The following is a 19,121-nucleotide window of genomic DNA, read 5'->3' as shown; positions in this document are numbered from 1 at the left end:
CCATACTGACTCAAAAGATGATCCTGCTGCATTACCCACCCTTTCTGCAGCTATTATAGTATCCCTGACCAGTAATGCCACCCCTCCTCCCCTCCCCCCCCATCCCTTTTAAAGCAGTGAAATCCAGGAATATTGAGAATCCATTCCTGCCGGTGCCAGCCAAGTCTCTGTAATGGCCACTACATCATAATTCCATGTTTGTATCCAAGCTCTCAGTTCATCACCTTTGTTCCTGATGCTTCTTGCATTGAGGTACACACACTTCAGCTCTTCTGCCTTACCACCTTTACACCATTTATTCTGCTTCTCTTTCCTCAAAGCCTCTCTATATGTTAGATCTGGCTTTACTTCATGCACTTCTTTCACTGCTCTATATCGCTCCGGGTCCCATCCCCCTTGCAAATTAGTTTAAACCCTCCCGAACCATGCTCTGTATGATCTGTTCAAAAGTGATGGGTTGCACCTGAACCTTAGGGGAACAGATATTCCTGTGGGCAGGTTTTTTTAGAGAAGTTGGGGAAGGTTTATATTAATTTGGCAGGGGGTAACAACCAGAGTGAAGGGACTCAGGATAGGATGGATGGTAAAAAATGCATAGATAGTGTGTAGTCAGACTGCCAGAAAGTGCAGGCAGGTGATGGGACATGAATATAGCCAGCAGGGTGAGTATCAGTTGCATGAGGGATGCAGAATCAAAAAGGGTAGCAAATTCAGTATTCAAAGTGTTATATGTCATCGCACGGTGTGTAAGAAATAACGTGGGTGATCTTGTTGCACTATTACAACGATGTTGTGGCCATCACTGAATCGTGGCTGAAGGATGGTTGTAATTGGGAGGTAAATACCCAAGCTTACACGTTGTATCGGAGGGATAGGAAGGTCAGCAGAGGGGTGGCAGGGGAAAAGAATGGCATCAAATCAGTAGAAAGATGTGACATAGGATGGGAAGATGTTGAATCCTTGTGAGTTGAGTTAAGAAACTGCAACGGTAAAAGGACCTTGAAGGCAATTACATACAGGCCTCCCAAAAGCAGCTGGGATGTGGACCACAGATTACAACAGGAAATAGAAAAGGCATGTCAAAAGGGCAATGTTATGACAGTCATGAAAGATTACAGTATGCAGGTTGATTGGGAAAATTAGGCTGGAAATGGATCTCAAGAGAGTGAGTTTGTTGGATGCCTGTGACATAGATTTTTTAGAGCAGTTTGTCATTGAGACTACTAGGGGATTAACTTTACTGGATTGGGTATTACGTAATGAACCAGAGGTGATTAGGGAGCTTAAGGTAAAAGAACCCTTAGGAGACAGTGATCACAATATGATTGAGTTCAACTTGAAATTTGATAGGGGGAAAGTAAAGTCTGATGTAGCAGTATTTCAGTGGAGTAAAGGAAATTACATTGGTATGAGTGAGAAGTTAGCCAAAGTAAATTGGATGAAGATGCTGGCAGGGATGACAGCAGACTAGCAAAGGTGTGAATAATGAGGAAAGGTACAGGATAGATGTATTCCAAAAACAAAGAAATACTCAAATGACAAAATAGTACAACTTTGGCTGACAAGCCAAGTCAAAGCGAGGGCATATAACAAAGCAAATGTAATGCCCTAGGAAAGAGTTCATGTAATGGTTTCTCTGTGGCTGCAGTGTTTGGGTTATGACTAGAGATAACGGGGGCTGTGGAATGTGTACTGGCCAATGATGGGAGGTGTTTTTCTTTCTTATGAGAGAAGGGATTTTGTGGTCTTTTGTCAGCTAGAGATGAGGAGAGAAGCCGCGAGTGGAGAGAATTGGTAGACCACAGGACGGAGTGGACTTGGAGCGAGGGTCCGGGAATTGCCGATGCTCGGAGGAGGTTGATGGAGAAGAAATGGACAGACAACTATGAGGTCCAACGTGCACGTTAGACTGTTTCATTAAAATGGGCCCTTTTTCTTTTCGTTTTCTTTACTAACCCTATCATCAGACCAAGAATTATAAAGCTCAATCGTTTAATTACGTATAGTGTACTGTCTGATATTTTGTGGTAAGGATTTTTAACCAGGCAACACATCATGCAGCATCCACACAAACAAGATTACTCAAGTCTGGCTGTCTTCCCCTGGACAAACACATGCTGGCCAAACCTGAGTGTTACACAAAGATTAGCGGGAAGACAGAGGATTGGGAAGCTTTTACCAGCCTACCGAGAGCAACAAGAAGAGTCATTAGGAAGGAAAAGATGAAATATGAAAGCAAGCTAGCAAACTGTATCAAAGTAGACAATAAAAGCCTTTTCAAGTATGTAAAAAATAAAAGAGGGATGAGAGTGGATTATAGGACCGCTAGAAATTTAGGCTGGAGAAAGAATAATGGGGGCCAAAAGATGGCAGATGAACTAAATGTGTTTGGAAGTAGGTACAGAGGAGATGTCAGGGGTAAGTTTTTTTTTAAAAACGCAGAGAGTGGTGAGTGTGTGGAATGGGCTGCCGGCGGCAGTGGTGGAGGCAGAAACGGTAGGGTCTTTTAAGAGACTCCTGGATGGGTACGTGGAGCTTAGGAAAATAGAGGGTAAAGCCTAGGTAGTTCTAAGGTAGGGACACGTTCAGAACAGCATTATGGGCCAAAGGTCCTGTATTGTGCTGTATGTTTTCTATGTTTCTGTGTTTCTAAATGAGTATTTTGCACCAGTCTTCACAGTGGAAGACGCTAGCAGTGTGTCAGATGTTGAAGGGTGTGAGGGAAGAGAAGTGAGTGAAGTTACTATTACAGGAGAGAAGGTGCTCAAAAAACTGAAAGATTTAAGGGTACATAAGTCACCCCGGACCAGATGAACTGCACCCCAGATTTCTGAAAGGGGTAGCAGTAGAAATTGTGGAGATGTCAGTAAGGATCTTTCAAGAATCATTGGAAGCTGGCATGATGCCAGAGGACTGGAAAATTGCAAATGTCACTCCACTCTTTAAGAAAGGAGGAAGGCAGCAGAAAGGAAATTATAGACCAGTTAGCCTGAAATCAATGCAGGAGTCAATTGTAAAGGATGAGGTGATGGAGTACTTGGTGACACAGGACAAGATAGGACAAGTCAGCATGGTTGCCTTCAGGGAAAATCCTTCCTGATGAACTTGTTGGAATTCTTTGAGGAGATTACAAGTAGGATAGATAAAGGGAATGCAGTGGATGTTACATATTTGGACTTTCAGAAGGCTTTTGACAAGGTGTCACACATGAGGCTGCTTACCAAGTTAAGAGTCCATGGTATTACAAGTAAGTTACTAACACAGTTAGAGCATTGGCTGATTGGTAGGAGGCAGCGAGTAGGAATAAAAGGATCCTTTCCTGGTTGGCTGCCAGTGGCTAGTGGTGTTCTGCGGGGGTCAGTGTTGTGATCAATTCTTTTTATGTTGTATATAAATGATACAGATGATGGAACAGATGGCTTTGTTGTCATGTTTGCAGATGGTACAAAGATTGGTGGAGGGGCAGATAATGTTGAGCAAGCAAGTAGGCTGCAGAAGGACTTAAACAGATTAGTAGAATGGGCGTAGAACATAGAAATTTACTGCACATTACTGTAGATTATGATGGCAGAATATAGCATTAATGGTAAGGCTATTGGCAGTGTGGAGGATCAGAAGGATCTTGGGGTCCAAGTTCATAGGACACTCAAAGCTGCTAAGCAGGTTGACTCTGTGGTTAAGAAGGCATACGGTGCATTGGCCTTCAACGATCGTGGGATTGAGTTTAAGAGCTGAGAGGTAACGTTGTAGCTATATAGGACCCTGGTCAAACCCCACCTGAAGTACTGTGCTCAATTCTGGTCGCTTCACTATAGGATGGACATAGAAACCATAGAAAGGGAGCAGAGGAGATTTACAAGGATGTTGCCTGTATTGGGGAGCATGCCTTATGAGAATAGACATAGACATAGACATAGAATAGTACAGCACAGTACAGGCCCTTCGGCCCACAATGTTGTGCCGACCCTCAAACCCTGCCTCCCATATAAGCCCCCACCTTAAATTCCTCTATATACCTGTCTAGTAGTCTCTTAAACTTCACTAGTGTATCTGCCTCCAACACTGACTCAGGCAGTGCATTCCACGCATCAACCACTCTCTGAGTAAAAAACCTTCCTCTAATATCCCCCTTCAACTTCCCACCCCTGACCTTAAAGCCATGTCCTCTTGTATTGAGCAGTGGTGCCCTGGGGAAGAGGCGCTGCCTATCCACTCTATCTATTCCTCTTATTATCTTGTACACCTCTATCATGTCTCCTCTCATCCTCCTTCTCTCCAAAGAGTAAATCCCTAGCTCCCTTAATCTCATAGGTTGAGTGAACTCGGCCTTTTCTCCTTGGAGCGATGGAGGATGAGAGGTGACCTGATAGAGGTGTATAAGATGATGAGAGGCATTGATCATTTGGATAGTCAGAGGCTTTTCCCCAGGGCTGAAATGGCTAGCATGAGAGGGCATAGTTTTAAGGTGCTTGGAAGTAGGTACAGTGGAGATGTCAGGGGTAAGTTTTTTTAAAAAACGCAGAGAGTGGTGAGTGCGTAGAATGGGCTGTTGGCAGCGGTGGTGGAGGCAGGAACGATAAGGTCTTTTAAGAGACTCCTGGATGGCTACATGGAGCTTAGAAAAATAGAGGGCTATGGGTAAAGCCTAAGTGGTTCTAAGGTAGGGACATGTTCAGCACAGCTTTGTGGGCCAAAGGGCCTGTATTGTGCTGTATGTTTTCTATATTTCTATTGCTTTGGAAACTGCCTAGAAGTACCCTAATGCATAGCCTTCTATTTTCCTAAGCTCCTTGTGTCGATCTAAGAGTCTCTTAAAAGACACTAGTATATCTGACTCCACTACCGTCGCCAGCAGTGCATTCCATGCACCCACCATTCTGTGTGAGAAACTTACCTCTGACATCCCTTTTGTATGTACTTCCAAGCATTTTAAAACTATGCCCCCTTGTGTTAGCCATTGCAGCCCTGGGAAAAAGCCTCTGGCTATCTGCATGATCAATGACTCTCAACATCTTATACACCTGTATCAGGTCACCTGTCATCCTCAGTCGCTCCAAGGAGAAAAGGCCAAGTTCACTCAACCTATTCTCATAAGGCATGCCCCCCCAATCCAGGAAACATCCTTGTAAATCTCCTCTGCACTCTTTTTTTCAGCATCCACATTTTTCTGTAGTGAGGTGACCAGAACTGAACACAGTACTCCACGTGGGGTCTGACCAGGGTCTTATATAGCTGTAACATTACCTCACAGCTCTTGAACTCAATCCCATGGTTGATGTTTGCCAAAGCATCATATGCCTTCTTAACAACACTGTCAACCTGCGCAGCAGCTTTGAGTGTCCTGTTGACATGGACCCCAAGATCTCTCAGATTGTCCACACTGCCAAGTGTCTTACCATTAATGTTATATTCTGTCTTCAAATTGAACCTACCAAATAACCTACTTCACACTTATCTGGGCTGAACTCCATCTGCCATTTCTCAGCCCAGTTCTGCATCCTATCGATGTCCCGCTGTTACCTCTGACAATATTCCAGACTATCCACAACACCCCCAACCTTTGTGTCATCAGCAAATTTAATAACCCACCCTTCTACTTCCTTTTCCAGGTCATTTATAAAAATCTAAGAGGAGGGGTTCCAGAAAAGATCCCTGCAGAACACCACTGGTCACCAACCTCCATGCAAAATACGAACCATCTACAACCACATTCTGTGGGCAAGCCAATTCTGGATCGACAAAGCAAGGTCTCCTTGGATCCCATGCCTCCTTACTTTTTGAAGTAGTCTTGCATGGGGAACCTTATCAGATTCCTTACTGAAATCCATATACACGACATCCACTCCTCTACCTTCATCAGTGTGTATTTTTACATCCTCAAAGAATTTAATCAGGTTCGTAAGGCATGACCTGCCCTTGACAAAGCCATGCTGACTATTCCTAATCAGATGATGACTCTCCGAATGTTCATAAATCCTGTTCTCAGGATCTTCTCCAACAACTTGCCCACCACTGAAGAAAGACTCACTGTTCTATAATTTCTTGGGTTATCTCACTCCCTTTCTTGAACAAGGGAACAACATTTGCAACCCTCCAATCCTCCAGTACTTCTCTGTCCTTCTTGATGATGCAAAGATCATTGCCAGAGGCTCAGCAATCTCCTCCCTTGATCTCATAGTAGCCTGGGGTATATCTCATTCAGTCCCGTTGACTTATCTAACTTAATATTTTTCAAAAGCTCCAGCATATCCTCTTTCTTAATGACTCTATGCTCAAGTATTTCATTCCAGTGTAAGTCATCCCCACCGCTGCCAAAGTCCTTTTCCCTGGTCAATGCTGAAGCAAAGTATCCTTCAAGTACCTCTGCTACCTCCTCCAATTCCATGCACAAGTTTCCACTATTGCACCTGATTGGTCCTACTCTCTCACAGCTCATCCTCTTGCTCTTCGCATACTTGTAGAATACCTTGTGCTTTTCCTTCTCGCCAAGGCCTTCCCATGGCCCCTTCTAACTCTCCTAATTTCATTCTTAAGCTCTTTCCTGACAACTTTGTAATTTTTTAGAGCTCTAACAGTACCTAGTTTCTTGAACCTTTCGTAAGCTTTTCTTCTTAACTGGATTTTCTACATACTTTGTACACCATGGTTCTTTTACCCTACCATCCTTTCCCTGCCTCAGTGGAACATACCTATGGAGAACACTGTGCAAATATTCCCTGAACATTTGCCACATTTTCCCCGTGCATTTCCCTGAGAACATCTGCTCCCAATTTATGCTCCTAAGTTCCTGCCTAATAGCATCATATTTCCACTTACCCCAATTAAACGTTTTCCCAAATTTCTTGCTCCTGTCCCTCTCCAGCACTATGGTAAAGGAGATAGAATTGTGATCACTACCTCCAAAATGCTCTCTCACTGAGAGATCTGACATCTGACCAGGTTCATTTCCCAATACCCGATCAAGTACAGCTTCTCCTCTAATGGGCTTATCTACATATTGTGTCAGGAAACCTTCCTGAACAAACCCAACAAACTCCGCCCCATCTAAACCCCTTGCTGCAAGAAGATGCCAGTCAATATTAGGGAAGTTAAAATCACCTATCACAACAACCCTATTATTGTTGCACCGTTCCAGAATCTGCCTCCCTATCTGCTCCTCAATGTCTCTGTTACTATTGGGAGGTCTATAAAAACACCTGGTAGAGTTATTGCCCTCTTCCTGTTTCTGACTTTCACCCACATTGACTCAGTAGATAAACCCTCCATGATTTTCTCCTTTACTGCAGCCATGACACTATCCCCATTAACAATGCCATGCTCCTACCTCTTTTGCCTCCCTCCCTGTCCTTTTTGAAACATCTGAAGTCTGGCACAACATCATAGTTCCACGTATTGATCCATGCTCCAAGTTCGTCAAGAGAGTGGCAATGAAATACAATGTTGGAAAATGCATTGTCATACAATTTGGTAGTAGAAATAAACGTGCAGATTGTTTTCTAATTGGCGAGAAAGTCTAAAAATCTGAGATGCAATGGGACTTGGGAGTCCTTGTGCAGAACACAAGTAGAGCCAGTGGTGAGGAAGGCAAATGCAATGTTAGCATTCGTTTCAAGAGATCTAGAATACAAGATCAGGGATGTGATGCTGAGGCTCTGTTAGGCACTGGTGAGGCCTCACCTTGAGATTTGTTAACAGTTTTGGGCTCCTTATCCAATAAAAGATGTGCTGGCATTGGAGAAGGTTCAGAGGAGGTTCACAAGGAGGTTCTGGAAATGAAAGGATTATCATACAAAGAATGTTTGATAGCCTTGGGTCTGTACTCACTGGAATTTAGAAGGATGAGGGGAGATCGTATTGAAACATTTCAAATGTTGAAAGGCCCAGACAGAGCAGATGTGAAAAGGATGTTTCCCATGGTGGGGGAGTCTCGGACCAAAGGGTACAGCCTCAGGATAGAAACATAGAAAATAGGTGCAGGAGTAGGCCATTTGGCCCTTCGAGCCTGCACCGCCATTTGGTATGATCATAGCTGATCATCCGACTCAGAACCCTGTACCTGCCTTCTGTCCATACCCCCTGATCCCTTTAGCCACAAGGGCCATATCTAAATCCCTCTTAAATATAGCCAATGAACTGGCCTCAACTGTTTCCTGTGGCAGAAAATTCCACAGATTCACCACTCTCTGTGTGAAGAAGTTTTTCCTAATCTCGGTCCTAAAAGGCTTCCCCTTTATCCTCAAACTGTGACCCCTCATTCTGGATTTCCCCAACATCGGGAACAATCTTCCTGCATTTAGCCTGTCCAATCCCTTTAGAATTTTATACGTTTCAAACAGATCCCCTCTCAATCTTCTAAATTCCAGCGAGTATAAGCCTAGTCGATCCAGTCTTTCATTGTATGTAAGTCCTGCCATCTCAGGAATCAATCTGGTAAACCTTCTTTGTACTCCCTCTATGGCAAGAATGTCTTTCCTCAGATTAGGGGACCAAAACTGCACACAATACTCCAGGTGTGGTCTCACCAAGGCCTTGTACAACTGCAGTAGTACAACCCTGCTCCTGTACTCGAATCCTCTTGCTATGAATGCCAGCATACCATTCGTCTTTTTCACTGCCTGCTGTACCTGCATGCCCACTTTCAATGACTGGTGTACAATGACACCCAGATCTTGTTGCACCTCCCCTTTTCCTAATCGGCCACCATTCAGATAATAATCTATTTTCCTGTTCTTGCCAGCAAAGTGGATAACCTCACATTTATCCACATTAATTTGCATCTGCCATGAATTTGCCCACTCACCTAACCTATCCAAGTAACCCTGCATCCTCTTAGCACCCTCCTCACAGCTAACACTGCCTCCCAGCTTCGTGTCATCCGCAAACTTGGAGATGCTGCATTTAATTCCCTGGTCTAAGTCATTTATATATATTGCAAAAATACTGGGGTCCCAGCACTGAGCCTTGCGGTACCCCACTAGTCACTGCCTGCCATTCTGAAAAGGTCCCATTTATTCCCACTCTTTGCTTCCCGTCTGCCAACCAATTCTCTATCCACATCAATACCATACCCCCAATACCGTGTGCTTTAAGTTTGCACCCTAATCTCCTGTGTGGGACTTTGTCAAAAGCCTTTTCAAAATCCAAATATACCACATCCACTGGTTCTCCCCTATCCACTCTACTAGTTACATCCTCAAAAAAGTCTATGAGATTCATCAGACGTGATTTTCCTTTCACAAATCCATGCTGACTTTGTCCGATGATTTTACCACTTTCCAAATGTGCTGTTATCACATCTTCGATAACTGACTCTAGCATTTTCCCCACCACCGATGTCAGGCTTACTGGTCTATAATTCCCCGGTTTCTCTCTCCCTCCTTTTTTAAAAAGTGGGGTTACATTAGCCAATCCTCAGGAACTAATCCAGAATCTAAAGAGTTTTGAAAAATTATCACTAATGCATCCACTATTTCTTGGGCTACTTCCTTAAGCACTCTGGGATGCCGACCAACTGGCCCTGGGGATTTATCTGCCTTTAATCCCTTCAATTTACCTAACACCACTTCCCTACTAACATGTATTTCGCTCAGTTCCTCCATCTCACTAGACCCTCGGTCCCCTACTATTTCCGGAAGATTATTTATGTCCTCCTTAGTGAAGACAGAACCAAAGTAGTTATTCAGTTGGTCTGCCATGTCCTTGTTCCCCATGATAAATTCACCTGTTTCTGTCTGTAGGGGACCTACATTTGTCTTAACCATTCTTTTTCTTTTCACATATCTATAAAAGCTTTTACAGTCAGTTTTTATGTTCCCTGCCAGCTTTCTCCCATAATCTTTTTTCCCTTTCCTAAATAAGCCCTTTGTCCTCTTCTGCTGGACTCTGAATTTCTCCCAGTCCTCAGGTGAGCCGCTTTTTCTGGCTAATTTGTATGTTTCTTCTTTGGAATTGATACTATCCCTAATTTCTCTTGTCAGCCACGGGTGCACTACCTTCCCTGGTTTATTCTTTTGCCAAACTGGGATGAACAGTTGTTGTAGGTCATCCATGCGATCGTTAAATGCTTGCCATTGCATATCCACCGTCAATCCTTTAAGTATCATTTGCCAGTCTATCTTAGCTAATTCACGTTTCATACCTTCAAAGTTACCCTTCTTTAAGTTCATTTAGAGGAGTGAATATTTCAAACAGAGATGCGGAGAAATTTCTCTAGCCAGAGGGTGATGAATTTCTGCAATTTATTACCACAGGCAACTGTGGAGGCCAGGTTGTTGGGTGTATTTACGGCAGAGCTTGATAGGTTCCTGACTGGACATGGCATCAAAGGTTATGGGATGTAGGCCAGGGAGTGGGACTGAGGAGGGGATGAAAAAGATCAGCCATGATTGAATGGCAGTGCAGATTTGTTTTTTTTTTGCATTGGCCTGCGTGCGTGCGAGTTTGTTCGTGTGTGTGTGCATCTGCGTGTCCGTGCGTGCATCCGTGATGATGTCTTTTTCATGGCTTTTACAAGGTGCGGAGCGAGAGAGAGAGAGACTCTGTGGCGAGCCACTCCTCACACAGACATTTTCACAGTATTCTCCCTTTGTTTTACGAGGTCGAGTTGCGATCTCGACACTCAACCTGGCACGGATGGAAAATGTACTCGGGAGCGGACACGATTAATTTTGAACCCGGGAACCTCCGCCGATGTCGTTGCACCAACAGCCGGCCCGGCAGTGCAGATTTGATGGGACAAATGGCCTAATTCTGGCGCTATATCTTATGGTCATATGGTCTTATGTGACTTATGCTTCTCTCTCTGAAATTGCAGTATGAATTCAATCATTTTATGATCACTTTCTCCTGAGGGTTCCTTTACAATAAGCCTCCTAATTAAGATCTGAGTTATTACACACCACCAAATCTAAGATAGTCTTTCCTTTTTTAGCTATTCTACAAAGCCATTTTGTAAGCATTCAACAAATTCCCTCTCTTGCTATCGAACACCAACCTGATTTTCCCAATCCTTCACACCTCTGACTCTCAACACAGGAGCCCCTCAGGGCTGTGTACTAAGTCCCCTCCTTTACTTCCTGTATACCCATGATGGCGTCGCCACCTGCAGCTCTAATCTTCCAATTAAATTTTCCAACACTACATTGATAGGCCTAATCTCAATCAATAACGAGGTGGTCTACAGGGAAGAAGTCATCTCTCTGACACTGTGGTGTCAAGAAAACAACACACTCTCAATGTTACAAAAACAAAGGAGCTGGTTGTGGATGACAGGAGGGATGGAGACAGGCTATTGACATCAATGGATCTGGGATTGAGAGGGTACACAGCTTTAAGTTCCTCAGCAGCCACATCACTGAGGACCTCACGTGGTCTGTACACACCAGCTGTGTGGTGAAAAAGGCATAACAGCGCCTCTTTCATCTCAGACGGTTGAGGAAGTTTGGTATGGGCTCCCAAATCCTAAGGACTTTCTACAGGGGGCATAATTGAGAGCATCCTGACTGGCTGCATCACTGCCTGGTATGGGAACTGTACCTCCCTTAATCATAGGATTCTGCAGAGAGTGATGCAGACAGCCCAGCGCATCTGTTGTGAACTTCCCATGATTCAGAACATTTACAAAGAGGTGTGAACAAAGGGCTCAAAGGTTCATTGGGGACCTGAGTCACCCCAACCACAATCTATTGCAGCTGCTACCATTTGGGAAATGGTACCACAGCATAAAAGCCAGGACCAACAGGCTCCGGGACAGCTTCTTCCACCAGACCATCAGACTGATGAACTCACATTGATTTGAGTGTATTTCTATGTTACATTGACTGTTCTATTTATTATAAATTATTATAAATTACTATGATTGCACATTGCACATTTAGACAGAGATGTAACATAAAGATTTATACTCCTCATGTATGTGACAGATGTATGAAATAAAGTCAATTTGATTCAATTCAGTTCAATACCCTTGCATATTGAAGTCTCCCATTACAATTGTGTCATTACCCTTATTACATGCTCTTTCCAGCTCCCTTTGCAATCTCAACCACACATCTTGGCTACTATTTGGAGGCCTTTATATGATTCCCATCATGGCTTTTTTTTATTACCCTTGCAGTTTCTTAACTGCACTCACAAATATTCAACATTCTCTGACCCTATGTCACCTCTTCCTAAAGATGTAATTGCATCTCTCACCAACAGAGCCACACCACTGCCTATGCCTTTCTGCTTGACCTTTCAATTCAAAGTATATCCTTTGATGTTAAGCTCCCAACTATGGCCTTTGTTCGGCCACGATTCAGTGATGCCCACAACGTTGTACTGACCAATCTCTAATTGCGCCATGAGTTCATCCACCTTATTCTGAATGCTACATGCATTTAAATACAGCACCTTCAGTCCTGCATTCTTTGCCCTTTTGAATTTTGCCTGTGTGGTACAAATTAACTCTTTGCTCTGTCTGCATTTGTACCCAATCATTGGCTTGTCCTTCGTTACATTCATGTTACATCCATCATCTACTTGTACACTCAGTCAAGTTAGTAAGACACAACTTAACCCGTACAAATCCATGTCAGGTGTCCATAACTAGGCCATGGTTTTCCAAATGCTCATGAATCCCAACCCTGTGAATTTCCTCCAGTAACGTCCCTACCTCTGGCATGAGATTCACCAGTCTATAGTTTCCAGGATTATCCCTGGGTCCCTTCATGAATAATGGAACAACATTAGCTGCTCGACAGTCCTCTGGGACCTCGCCTGTGGTGAGAGAGGACACAAAGATATTGATCAAGGCACCAGTAATCTCATTTGATTCTCGCTTTCTAAGCTTTACATATTTTTCCTTTTTCTTCTTGACCAAATTCATCACCTCTCTCGATATCTTCTGACTGGAACATACATGTCCTGTACTCTGCGCAGTTGGTCCTTAAACACCCTCTACAAGGATGTGTGCATAACCCTCTATTTTTCTAAGCTCCATGTACCTATCTAAGAGTCTCTCTGTTACAAGGTGGGTGTTGATGGTGGACCCAAATGCAAGACACAGACACTGAAGTACTAGGAACTGGGCAATGAGTTTATCAAGAAAGCAAGAGGAGAGAGAAAGAAGCAACGCTGGCCATTGACACAGGCCCTGGACGAGACTAGGATTCAGGGCCTGGGCTAGGACTTGGGCTAGAAGCACGGCACCCAGACGTGGAACTAGGAACAAGGAGCCTGGACTAGGAACTCGGAACTCCAGAACCAGAGTCTGGACAAGGATCCACAACCTGGGACTCGGAACCAGAGTCTTGACTCGGAACCAGAACCTGGGTCTAGGCTAGGACTCGGGACTAGGATCTTGGCAAGGACAGGATGAGGTACTCCAACACAAGATGAGGTACCCCAGCACAGGATGAGGAATCTCCAGCACTGGGCTGGGCGAAGAACCCCTGGGCTGGATGAGGCACCAGAACTAGATGAGGACATGAAGCTCAGATTTGGACAGGGCTAGAACACGGCACTTGGACTTGGTCTTGGAACACAGGAACACAGAGCCTTGGACGTGGACTGGATGCTCAGAGCCTTGGACGTGGACTGGATGCTCAGAGCCTCGGACATGGACTGGATAAGGTACTCCAGGGCAGGACGTGGCTCATGGACCAGGTTTGGCTTGGCTCTTGGACTCGGCTTGGTTAGGCTCTTGGGTACGGAGCCGGGACTCCTCCTTGGAGCGCAGGGCCGGGACCCTTTCTAGGACACGGGGCCGGGATGACTGCTGAGGTAAACTGCCGAGGATTTAGATGGAGACAATCCAGCACAGGATGAGGAATCTCCTGCACCGGGCTGGGCGAGGCACCAGAACTAGATAAAGACAGAAAGCTCAGATTTGGACAGGGCTGGAACACAGCGCCTGGAACTTGGAACACAGGAACACAGAACACAGAGCCGGGACCCCTCCTTGGGAACAGGGCTTAGGGCCGGGGCTTTACACAGAGTCAGGACCCCTCCTTGGGGACAGGACCGAGGGCCGGGACTCTTCTTTGACACCGCCACTAAACACAGGGACACAAAGAGACAGTTCCAAACTCAACAATAGATAGTTCCTTATCTTGGTGTGGCAAGGCTCTGGTCTCACTCCGGCGGTTGAACTAGGCAGCGATAAAGGCAAGGACACAGGTGAGGTTGCAGGCGAGGTAGCAGGCGAAGGTAACAGATGAAGATTACAGATGAAGATTAGTGCCGAAGTAACTGTTGAGATAAACTGCCAACGTAACTGCCAGGGATTCAGATGGGGAGGGGAAGGGAACAATCCAGCAGGAAATCCTTGGTTTGAGAGGTATGTGTCAGCCCAAAATGAGAATCAGGTTCCTCAATTAAGGCACCCAATGGTACAAGGGAAAACAGGAAAACCCAGAATAAGGAATTGACAGACCAGACCGTGAACCGGAATGCAGTCTTCACAGATCAGACCATGACACTCTCAAAAGAACCTATTGTATCTGCTTCCACCACTGTCGCTGGCAGCCCATTCCACGCACCCACCACTCTCTGTGTAAAAAACATACCCCTGACATCTCCTCTATTCCTACTTCCAAGCACCTTAAAGCTGTGCCCTTCATGCTAGCCATTTTGGACCCGGGGAAAGCCTCTGGCTATCCACATGATCAATGCCTCTCATCATCTTATACACCTCTATCAGGTCACCTCTCATCCTCCATCGCTCCAAGGAGAAAAAGCCGAGTTCTCACAACCTATTCTCAGAAGGCATGCTCCCCAATCCAGGTAACATCCTTGTAAATCTCCTCTGCACTCTCTCTATAGTATCCACATACTTCCTGTAGTGAGATGACCAGAACTGAACACAGTACTCCAAGTGGGGTCTGACCAGCACTGTTGTTAAGCAGCTTTGAGAGGCCTATCGAGACAGAGCACAGGATCTTGCTGATCCTCTCCACTGCCAAGTGTCTTACCATTAATACTGCATTCTGCCTTCAAATTTGACTGACCAAAATGAACCACTTCACACTTATCTGGGTTGAACTCCATCTGCCTCTTCTCAGCCCAGTTTTGCATGCTATTGATGTCCGGCTGTAACCTCCGACAACCCTTCACACTATCCACAACAACCCCAACCTTTGTGTCAACAGCAACCTTATTAACCCACCCTTCTTCCTCACCTACTTCCTCTTCCGGGTCATTTATAAAAGTCACAAAGAGGAGGGGTCCCAGACAGATTCCTTCAGGACACCACTGGTCACCGACCTCCATGCAGAATATGAACCATCCACAACTACCCTTTGTCTTCTGTGAGCAAACTGATTCTGGATTCACAAAGCAAAGTCTCCTTGGATCCCATGCCTCATTACTTTCTGCATGAGCCTCGCATGAGGAACCTTATCAAATGCTTACCGAAATTCACATACACTACATCTGGAGAAACCGGGGAATTATAGACCAGTAAGCCTGACATCGGTGGTGGGGAAAATGCAAGAGTCAGTTATCAAAGATGTGATAACAGCACATTTGGAAAGCGATGAAATCATCAAACAAAGTCAGCGTGGATTTGTGAAAGGAAAATCATGTCTGACGAATCTCATAGAATTTTTTGAGGATGTAACTAGTAGAGTGGATAGGGGAGAACCAGTGGCTGTGGTATATTTGGATTTTCAAAAGGCTTTTGACAAAGTCCCACACAGGAGATTAGTGTGCAAACTTAAAGCACACGGTATTGGAGGTATGGTATTGATGTGGATAGAGAACTGGGTGGCAGACAGGAAGCAAAGAGTGGGAATAAACGGGACCTTTTCAGAATAGCAGGCAGTGACTAGTGGGGTACTGCAAAGCTCAGTGCTGGGACCCCAGCTGTTTACAATATATATTAATGACTTAGACGAGGGAATTAAATGCAGCATCTCCAAGTTTGCGGATGACACGAAGCTGGGCAGCAGTGTTAGCTGTGAGGAGGATGCTAAGAGGATGCAGGGTGACTTGGATAGGTTAGGTGAGTGGGCAAATTCATGGCAGATGCAATTTAATGTGGATAAATGTGAGGTTATCCACTTTGGTGGCAAGAACAGGAAAACAGATCATTATCTGAATGGTGGCCGATTAGGAAAAGGGGAGGTGCAACGAGACCTGGGTGTTATTGTACACCAGTCACTGAAAGTGGGCATGCAGGTACAGCAGGCGGTGAAAAAGGCGAATGGTATGCTGGCATTCATAGCAAGAGGATTCGAGTACAGGAGCAGGGAGGTTCTACTGCAGTTATACAAGGCCTTGATGAGGCCACACCTGGAGTATTGTATGCAGTTTTGGTCTCCTAATCTGAGGAAAGACATTCTTGCCATAGAGAGTGTACAAAGAAGGTTCACCAGATTGATTCCTGGGATGGCAGGACTTTCATATGATGAAAGGCTGGATCGATTAGGCTTATACTCTCTGGAATTTAGAAGATTGAGGGGGGGATCTGATTGAAACGTATAAAATTCTAAAGGGATTGGACAGGGTAGATGCAGGAAGATTGTTCTCGATGTTGGGGAAGTCCAGAACGAGGGGTCACAGTTTGAGGATAAAGGGGAAGCTTTTAGGACCGAGATGACGAAAAACTTCTTCACACAGTGAGTGGTGAATCTGTGGAATTTTCTGCCACAGGAAACAGTTGAGGCCAGTTCATTGGCTATATTTAAGAGGGAGTTAGATATGGCCCTTGTGGCTAAAGGGATCGGGGTATGGGGGCAAGGCTGGTACAGGGTTCTGAGTTGGATATCAGCCATGATCATACTGAATAGCGGTGCAGGCTCGAAGGGCTGAATGACCTACTCCTGCACCTATTTTCTATGTTTCTATGTTTCTACGCCCTCATGATCTTATATTTGTCCATTACTTCAATCTCTTACATTCTAGGGAATAAAGTCCTTGTTTCTCCACCTCTCCTTGAAATTGAGGTCCAAGTCCAGACAACATCCTCGTAAATCTTTTATACATTCTTTTTTTCTTTTTAATAGTTTTCCTATAATGGAGGGATTAAAATGCACACAATACTGCAAGATGTGGCCTCCCCAATATCTTGTATAACTGATCATAACCTCCAAACTCTTATACATAGTGCCCTGACTGATGAAGGCCAGCATGCCTTCCTTATCAACCTGTCTAGAACATAGAACATAGAATAGTACAGCACAGTACAGGCCCTTCGGCCCACAATGTTGTGCCGACCCTCAAACCCTGTCTCCCGTATAAGCTCCCACCTTAAATTCCTCCATATACCTGTCTAGTAGTCTCTTAAACTTCACTAGTGTATCTGCCTCCACCACTGACTCAGGCAGTGCATTCCACGCACCAACCACTCTCTGAGTAAAAAACCTTCCTCTAATATCCCCCTTCAACTTCCCACCCCTTACCTTAAAGCCATGTCCTCTTGTATTGAGCAGTGGTGCCCTGGGGAAGAGGCATTGGCTATCCACTCTATCTATTCCTCTTATTATCTTGTACACCTCTATCATGTCTCCTCTCATCCTCCTTCTCTCCAAAGAGTAAAGCCCTAGCTCCCTTAATCTCTGATCATAATGCATACTCTCTAAACCAGGCAACATCCTGGTAAATCTCCTCTGTACCCTTTCCAATGCTTCCACATCCTTCCTATAGTGAGGTGACCAGAACTGGACACAGTATTCCAAGTGTGGCCTAACCATAGTTTTATAGAGCTACATCATTACATCGCGACTCTTAAACTCTATCCCTCGACTTATGAAAGCTAACACCCCATAAGCTTTCTTAACTACCCTATCCACCTGTGAGACAACTTTCAGGAATCTGTGGACATGTACCCCCAGATCCCTCTGCTCCTCCACACTACCAAGTATCCTGCCATTTACTTTGTACTCTGCCTTGGAGTTTGTCCTTCCAAAGTGTACCACCTCACACTTCCCCAGGTTGAACTCCATCTGCCACTTCTCAGCCCTCTTCTGCATCCTATCAATGTCTCTCTGCAATCTTTGACAATCCTCTACACTATCTACAACACCACCAACCTTTGTGTCATCTGCAAACTTGCCAACCCACCCTTCTACCCCAACATCCGGGTCGTTAATAAAAATCACGAAAAGTAGAGGTCCCAGAACAGATCTTTGTGGGACACCACTAGTCACAATCCTCCAATCTGAATATACTCCCTCCACCACGACCCTCTGCCTTCTGCAGGCAAGCCAATTCTGAATCTACTTGGCCAAACTTCCCTGGATCCCATGCCTTCTGACTTTCTGAATAAGCCTATCATGTGGAACCTTGTCAAATGCCTTACTAAAATCCATATAGATCTCATCCACTGCACTACCCTCATCTATATGCCTGGTCACCTCCTCAAAGAACTCTATCAGGCTTGTTAGACACGATCTGCCTCTGGTCTCTTTGAGCCAATATCAGATGTAGTTAAACCATTAAGCTGGCTTACAACAAGTAACTTGATGTTTCAGTCATCCTCGTCCTTTAAATAATCTGATACTATTTTGTACCAATTTTCTTCAAACAGCAATGATTAAATGGTGGAGCAGCCTCAATGGTCTGACAGGTCTGATTCTCTCCTGCATCTCATTCTGGTCCTACAATAGGAAGCAATGCCCTTCTGATAATGATCCCCGAAGATTAATCCCTGTCGCACTGAGTGTACACTGTAACCAGTGTCTCTACCTTTTGTATGCGTCCCTCGATGTCCAGGAAGATAGCTCTGGGCTGGTAGGCGGACGATGCAGATCCCATTGCACTGCAATGAAGTTGGTGCTGAACTGCTCTCTCAGCCTCCTTTGTAGACTAGCATTTAATCTTAGCTCCTCACACTCCGCTGTTTACTCTGCTACTGACACACTGACCTGCTCTCTGCCTGCTCCTTTCTCAGACACAGCTATCCACCTGCACAATTGTTTAGCATGGTGCTCAGCTCTTGTTTCTAGCCACTCAGGATCTCCATAGCAACATACAGAAGAGACAGAAGCATCTGGTCTTAAATTCTATAATTACCACAGTTTGAAAGGAACCCTTTAGAAATTAGAGATCATTAGTAGGATTAAGCTGACCCAGTCCTTTCAGCCCTAGAGCTAAGCAGAAGACCATGCCAAGGGTAGTCAAAAGTAAGGTGACTATTC

At 44.8% G+C, this 19,121-nt stretch overlaps 1 protein-coding gene across 1 annotated transcript in view; it reads right to left on the bottom strand.

Moving 5' to 3' along the window:
• The window catches only part of pde9aa (phosphodiesterase 9aa), a 214,045-nt gene extending 195,307 nt beyond the window's left edge, over positions 1 to 18,738 (bottom strand). The window contains exon 1 of the mRNA XM_063050162.1: positions 18,670 to 18,738. Within this exon, the coding sequence (XP_062906232.1) occupies positions 18,670 to 18,738 (69 nt within the window). The remainder of the gene's footprint in view (positions 1 to 18,669) is intronic.
• Between the last annotated feature and the right edge of the window lie 383 nt (positions 18,739 to 19,121).

This window comes from Mobula hypostoma, chromosome 6, assembly GCF_963921235.1.
Source record: "Mobula hypostoma chromosome 6, sMobHyp1.1, whole genome shotgun sequence".
Classification (NCBI taxonomy): domain Eukaryota; kingdom Metazoa; phylum Chordata; class Chondrichthyes; order Myliobatiformes; family Myliobatidae; genus Mobula; species Mobula hypostoma.
Note: the sequence above shows the minus strand (reverse complement) of the source record. Positions and strands in the feature narration are given on the sequence as shown.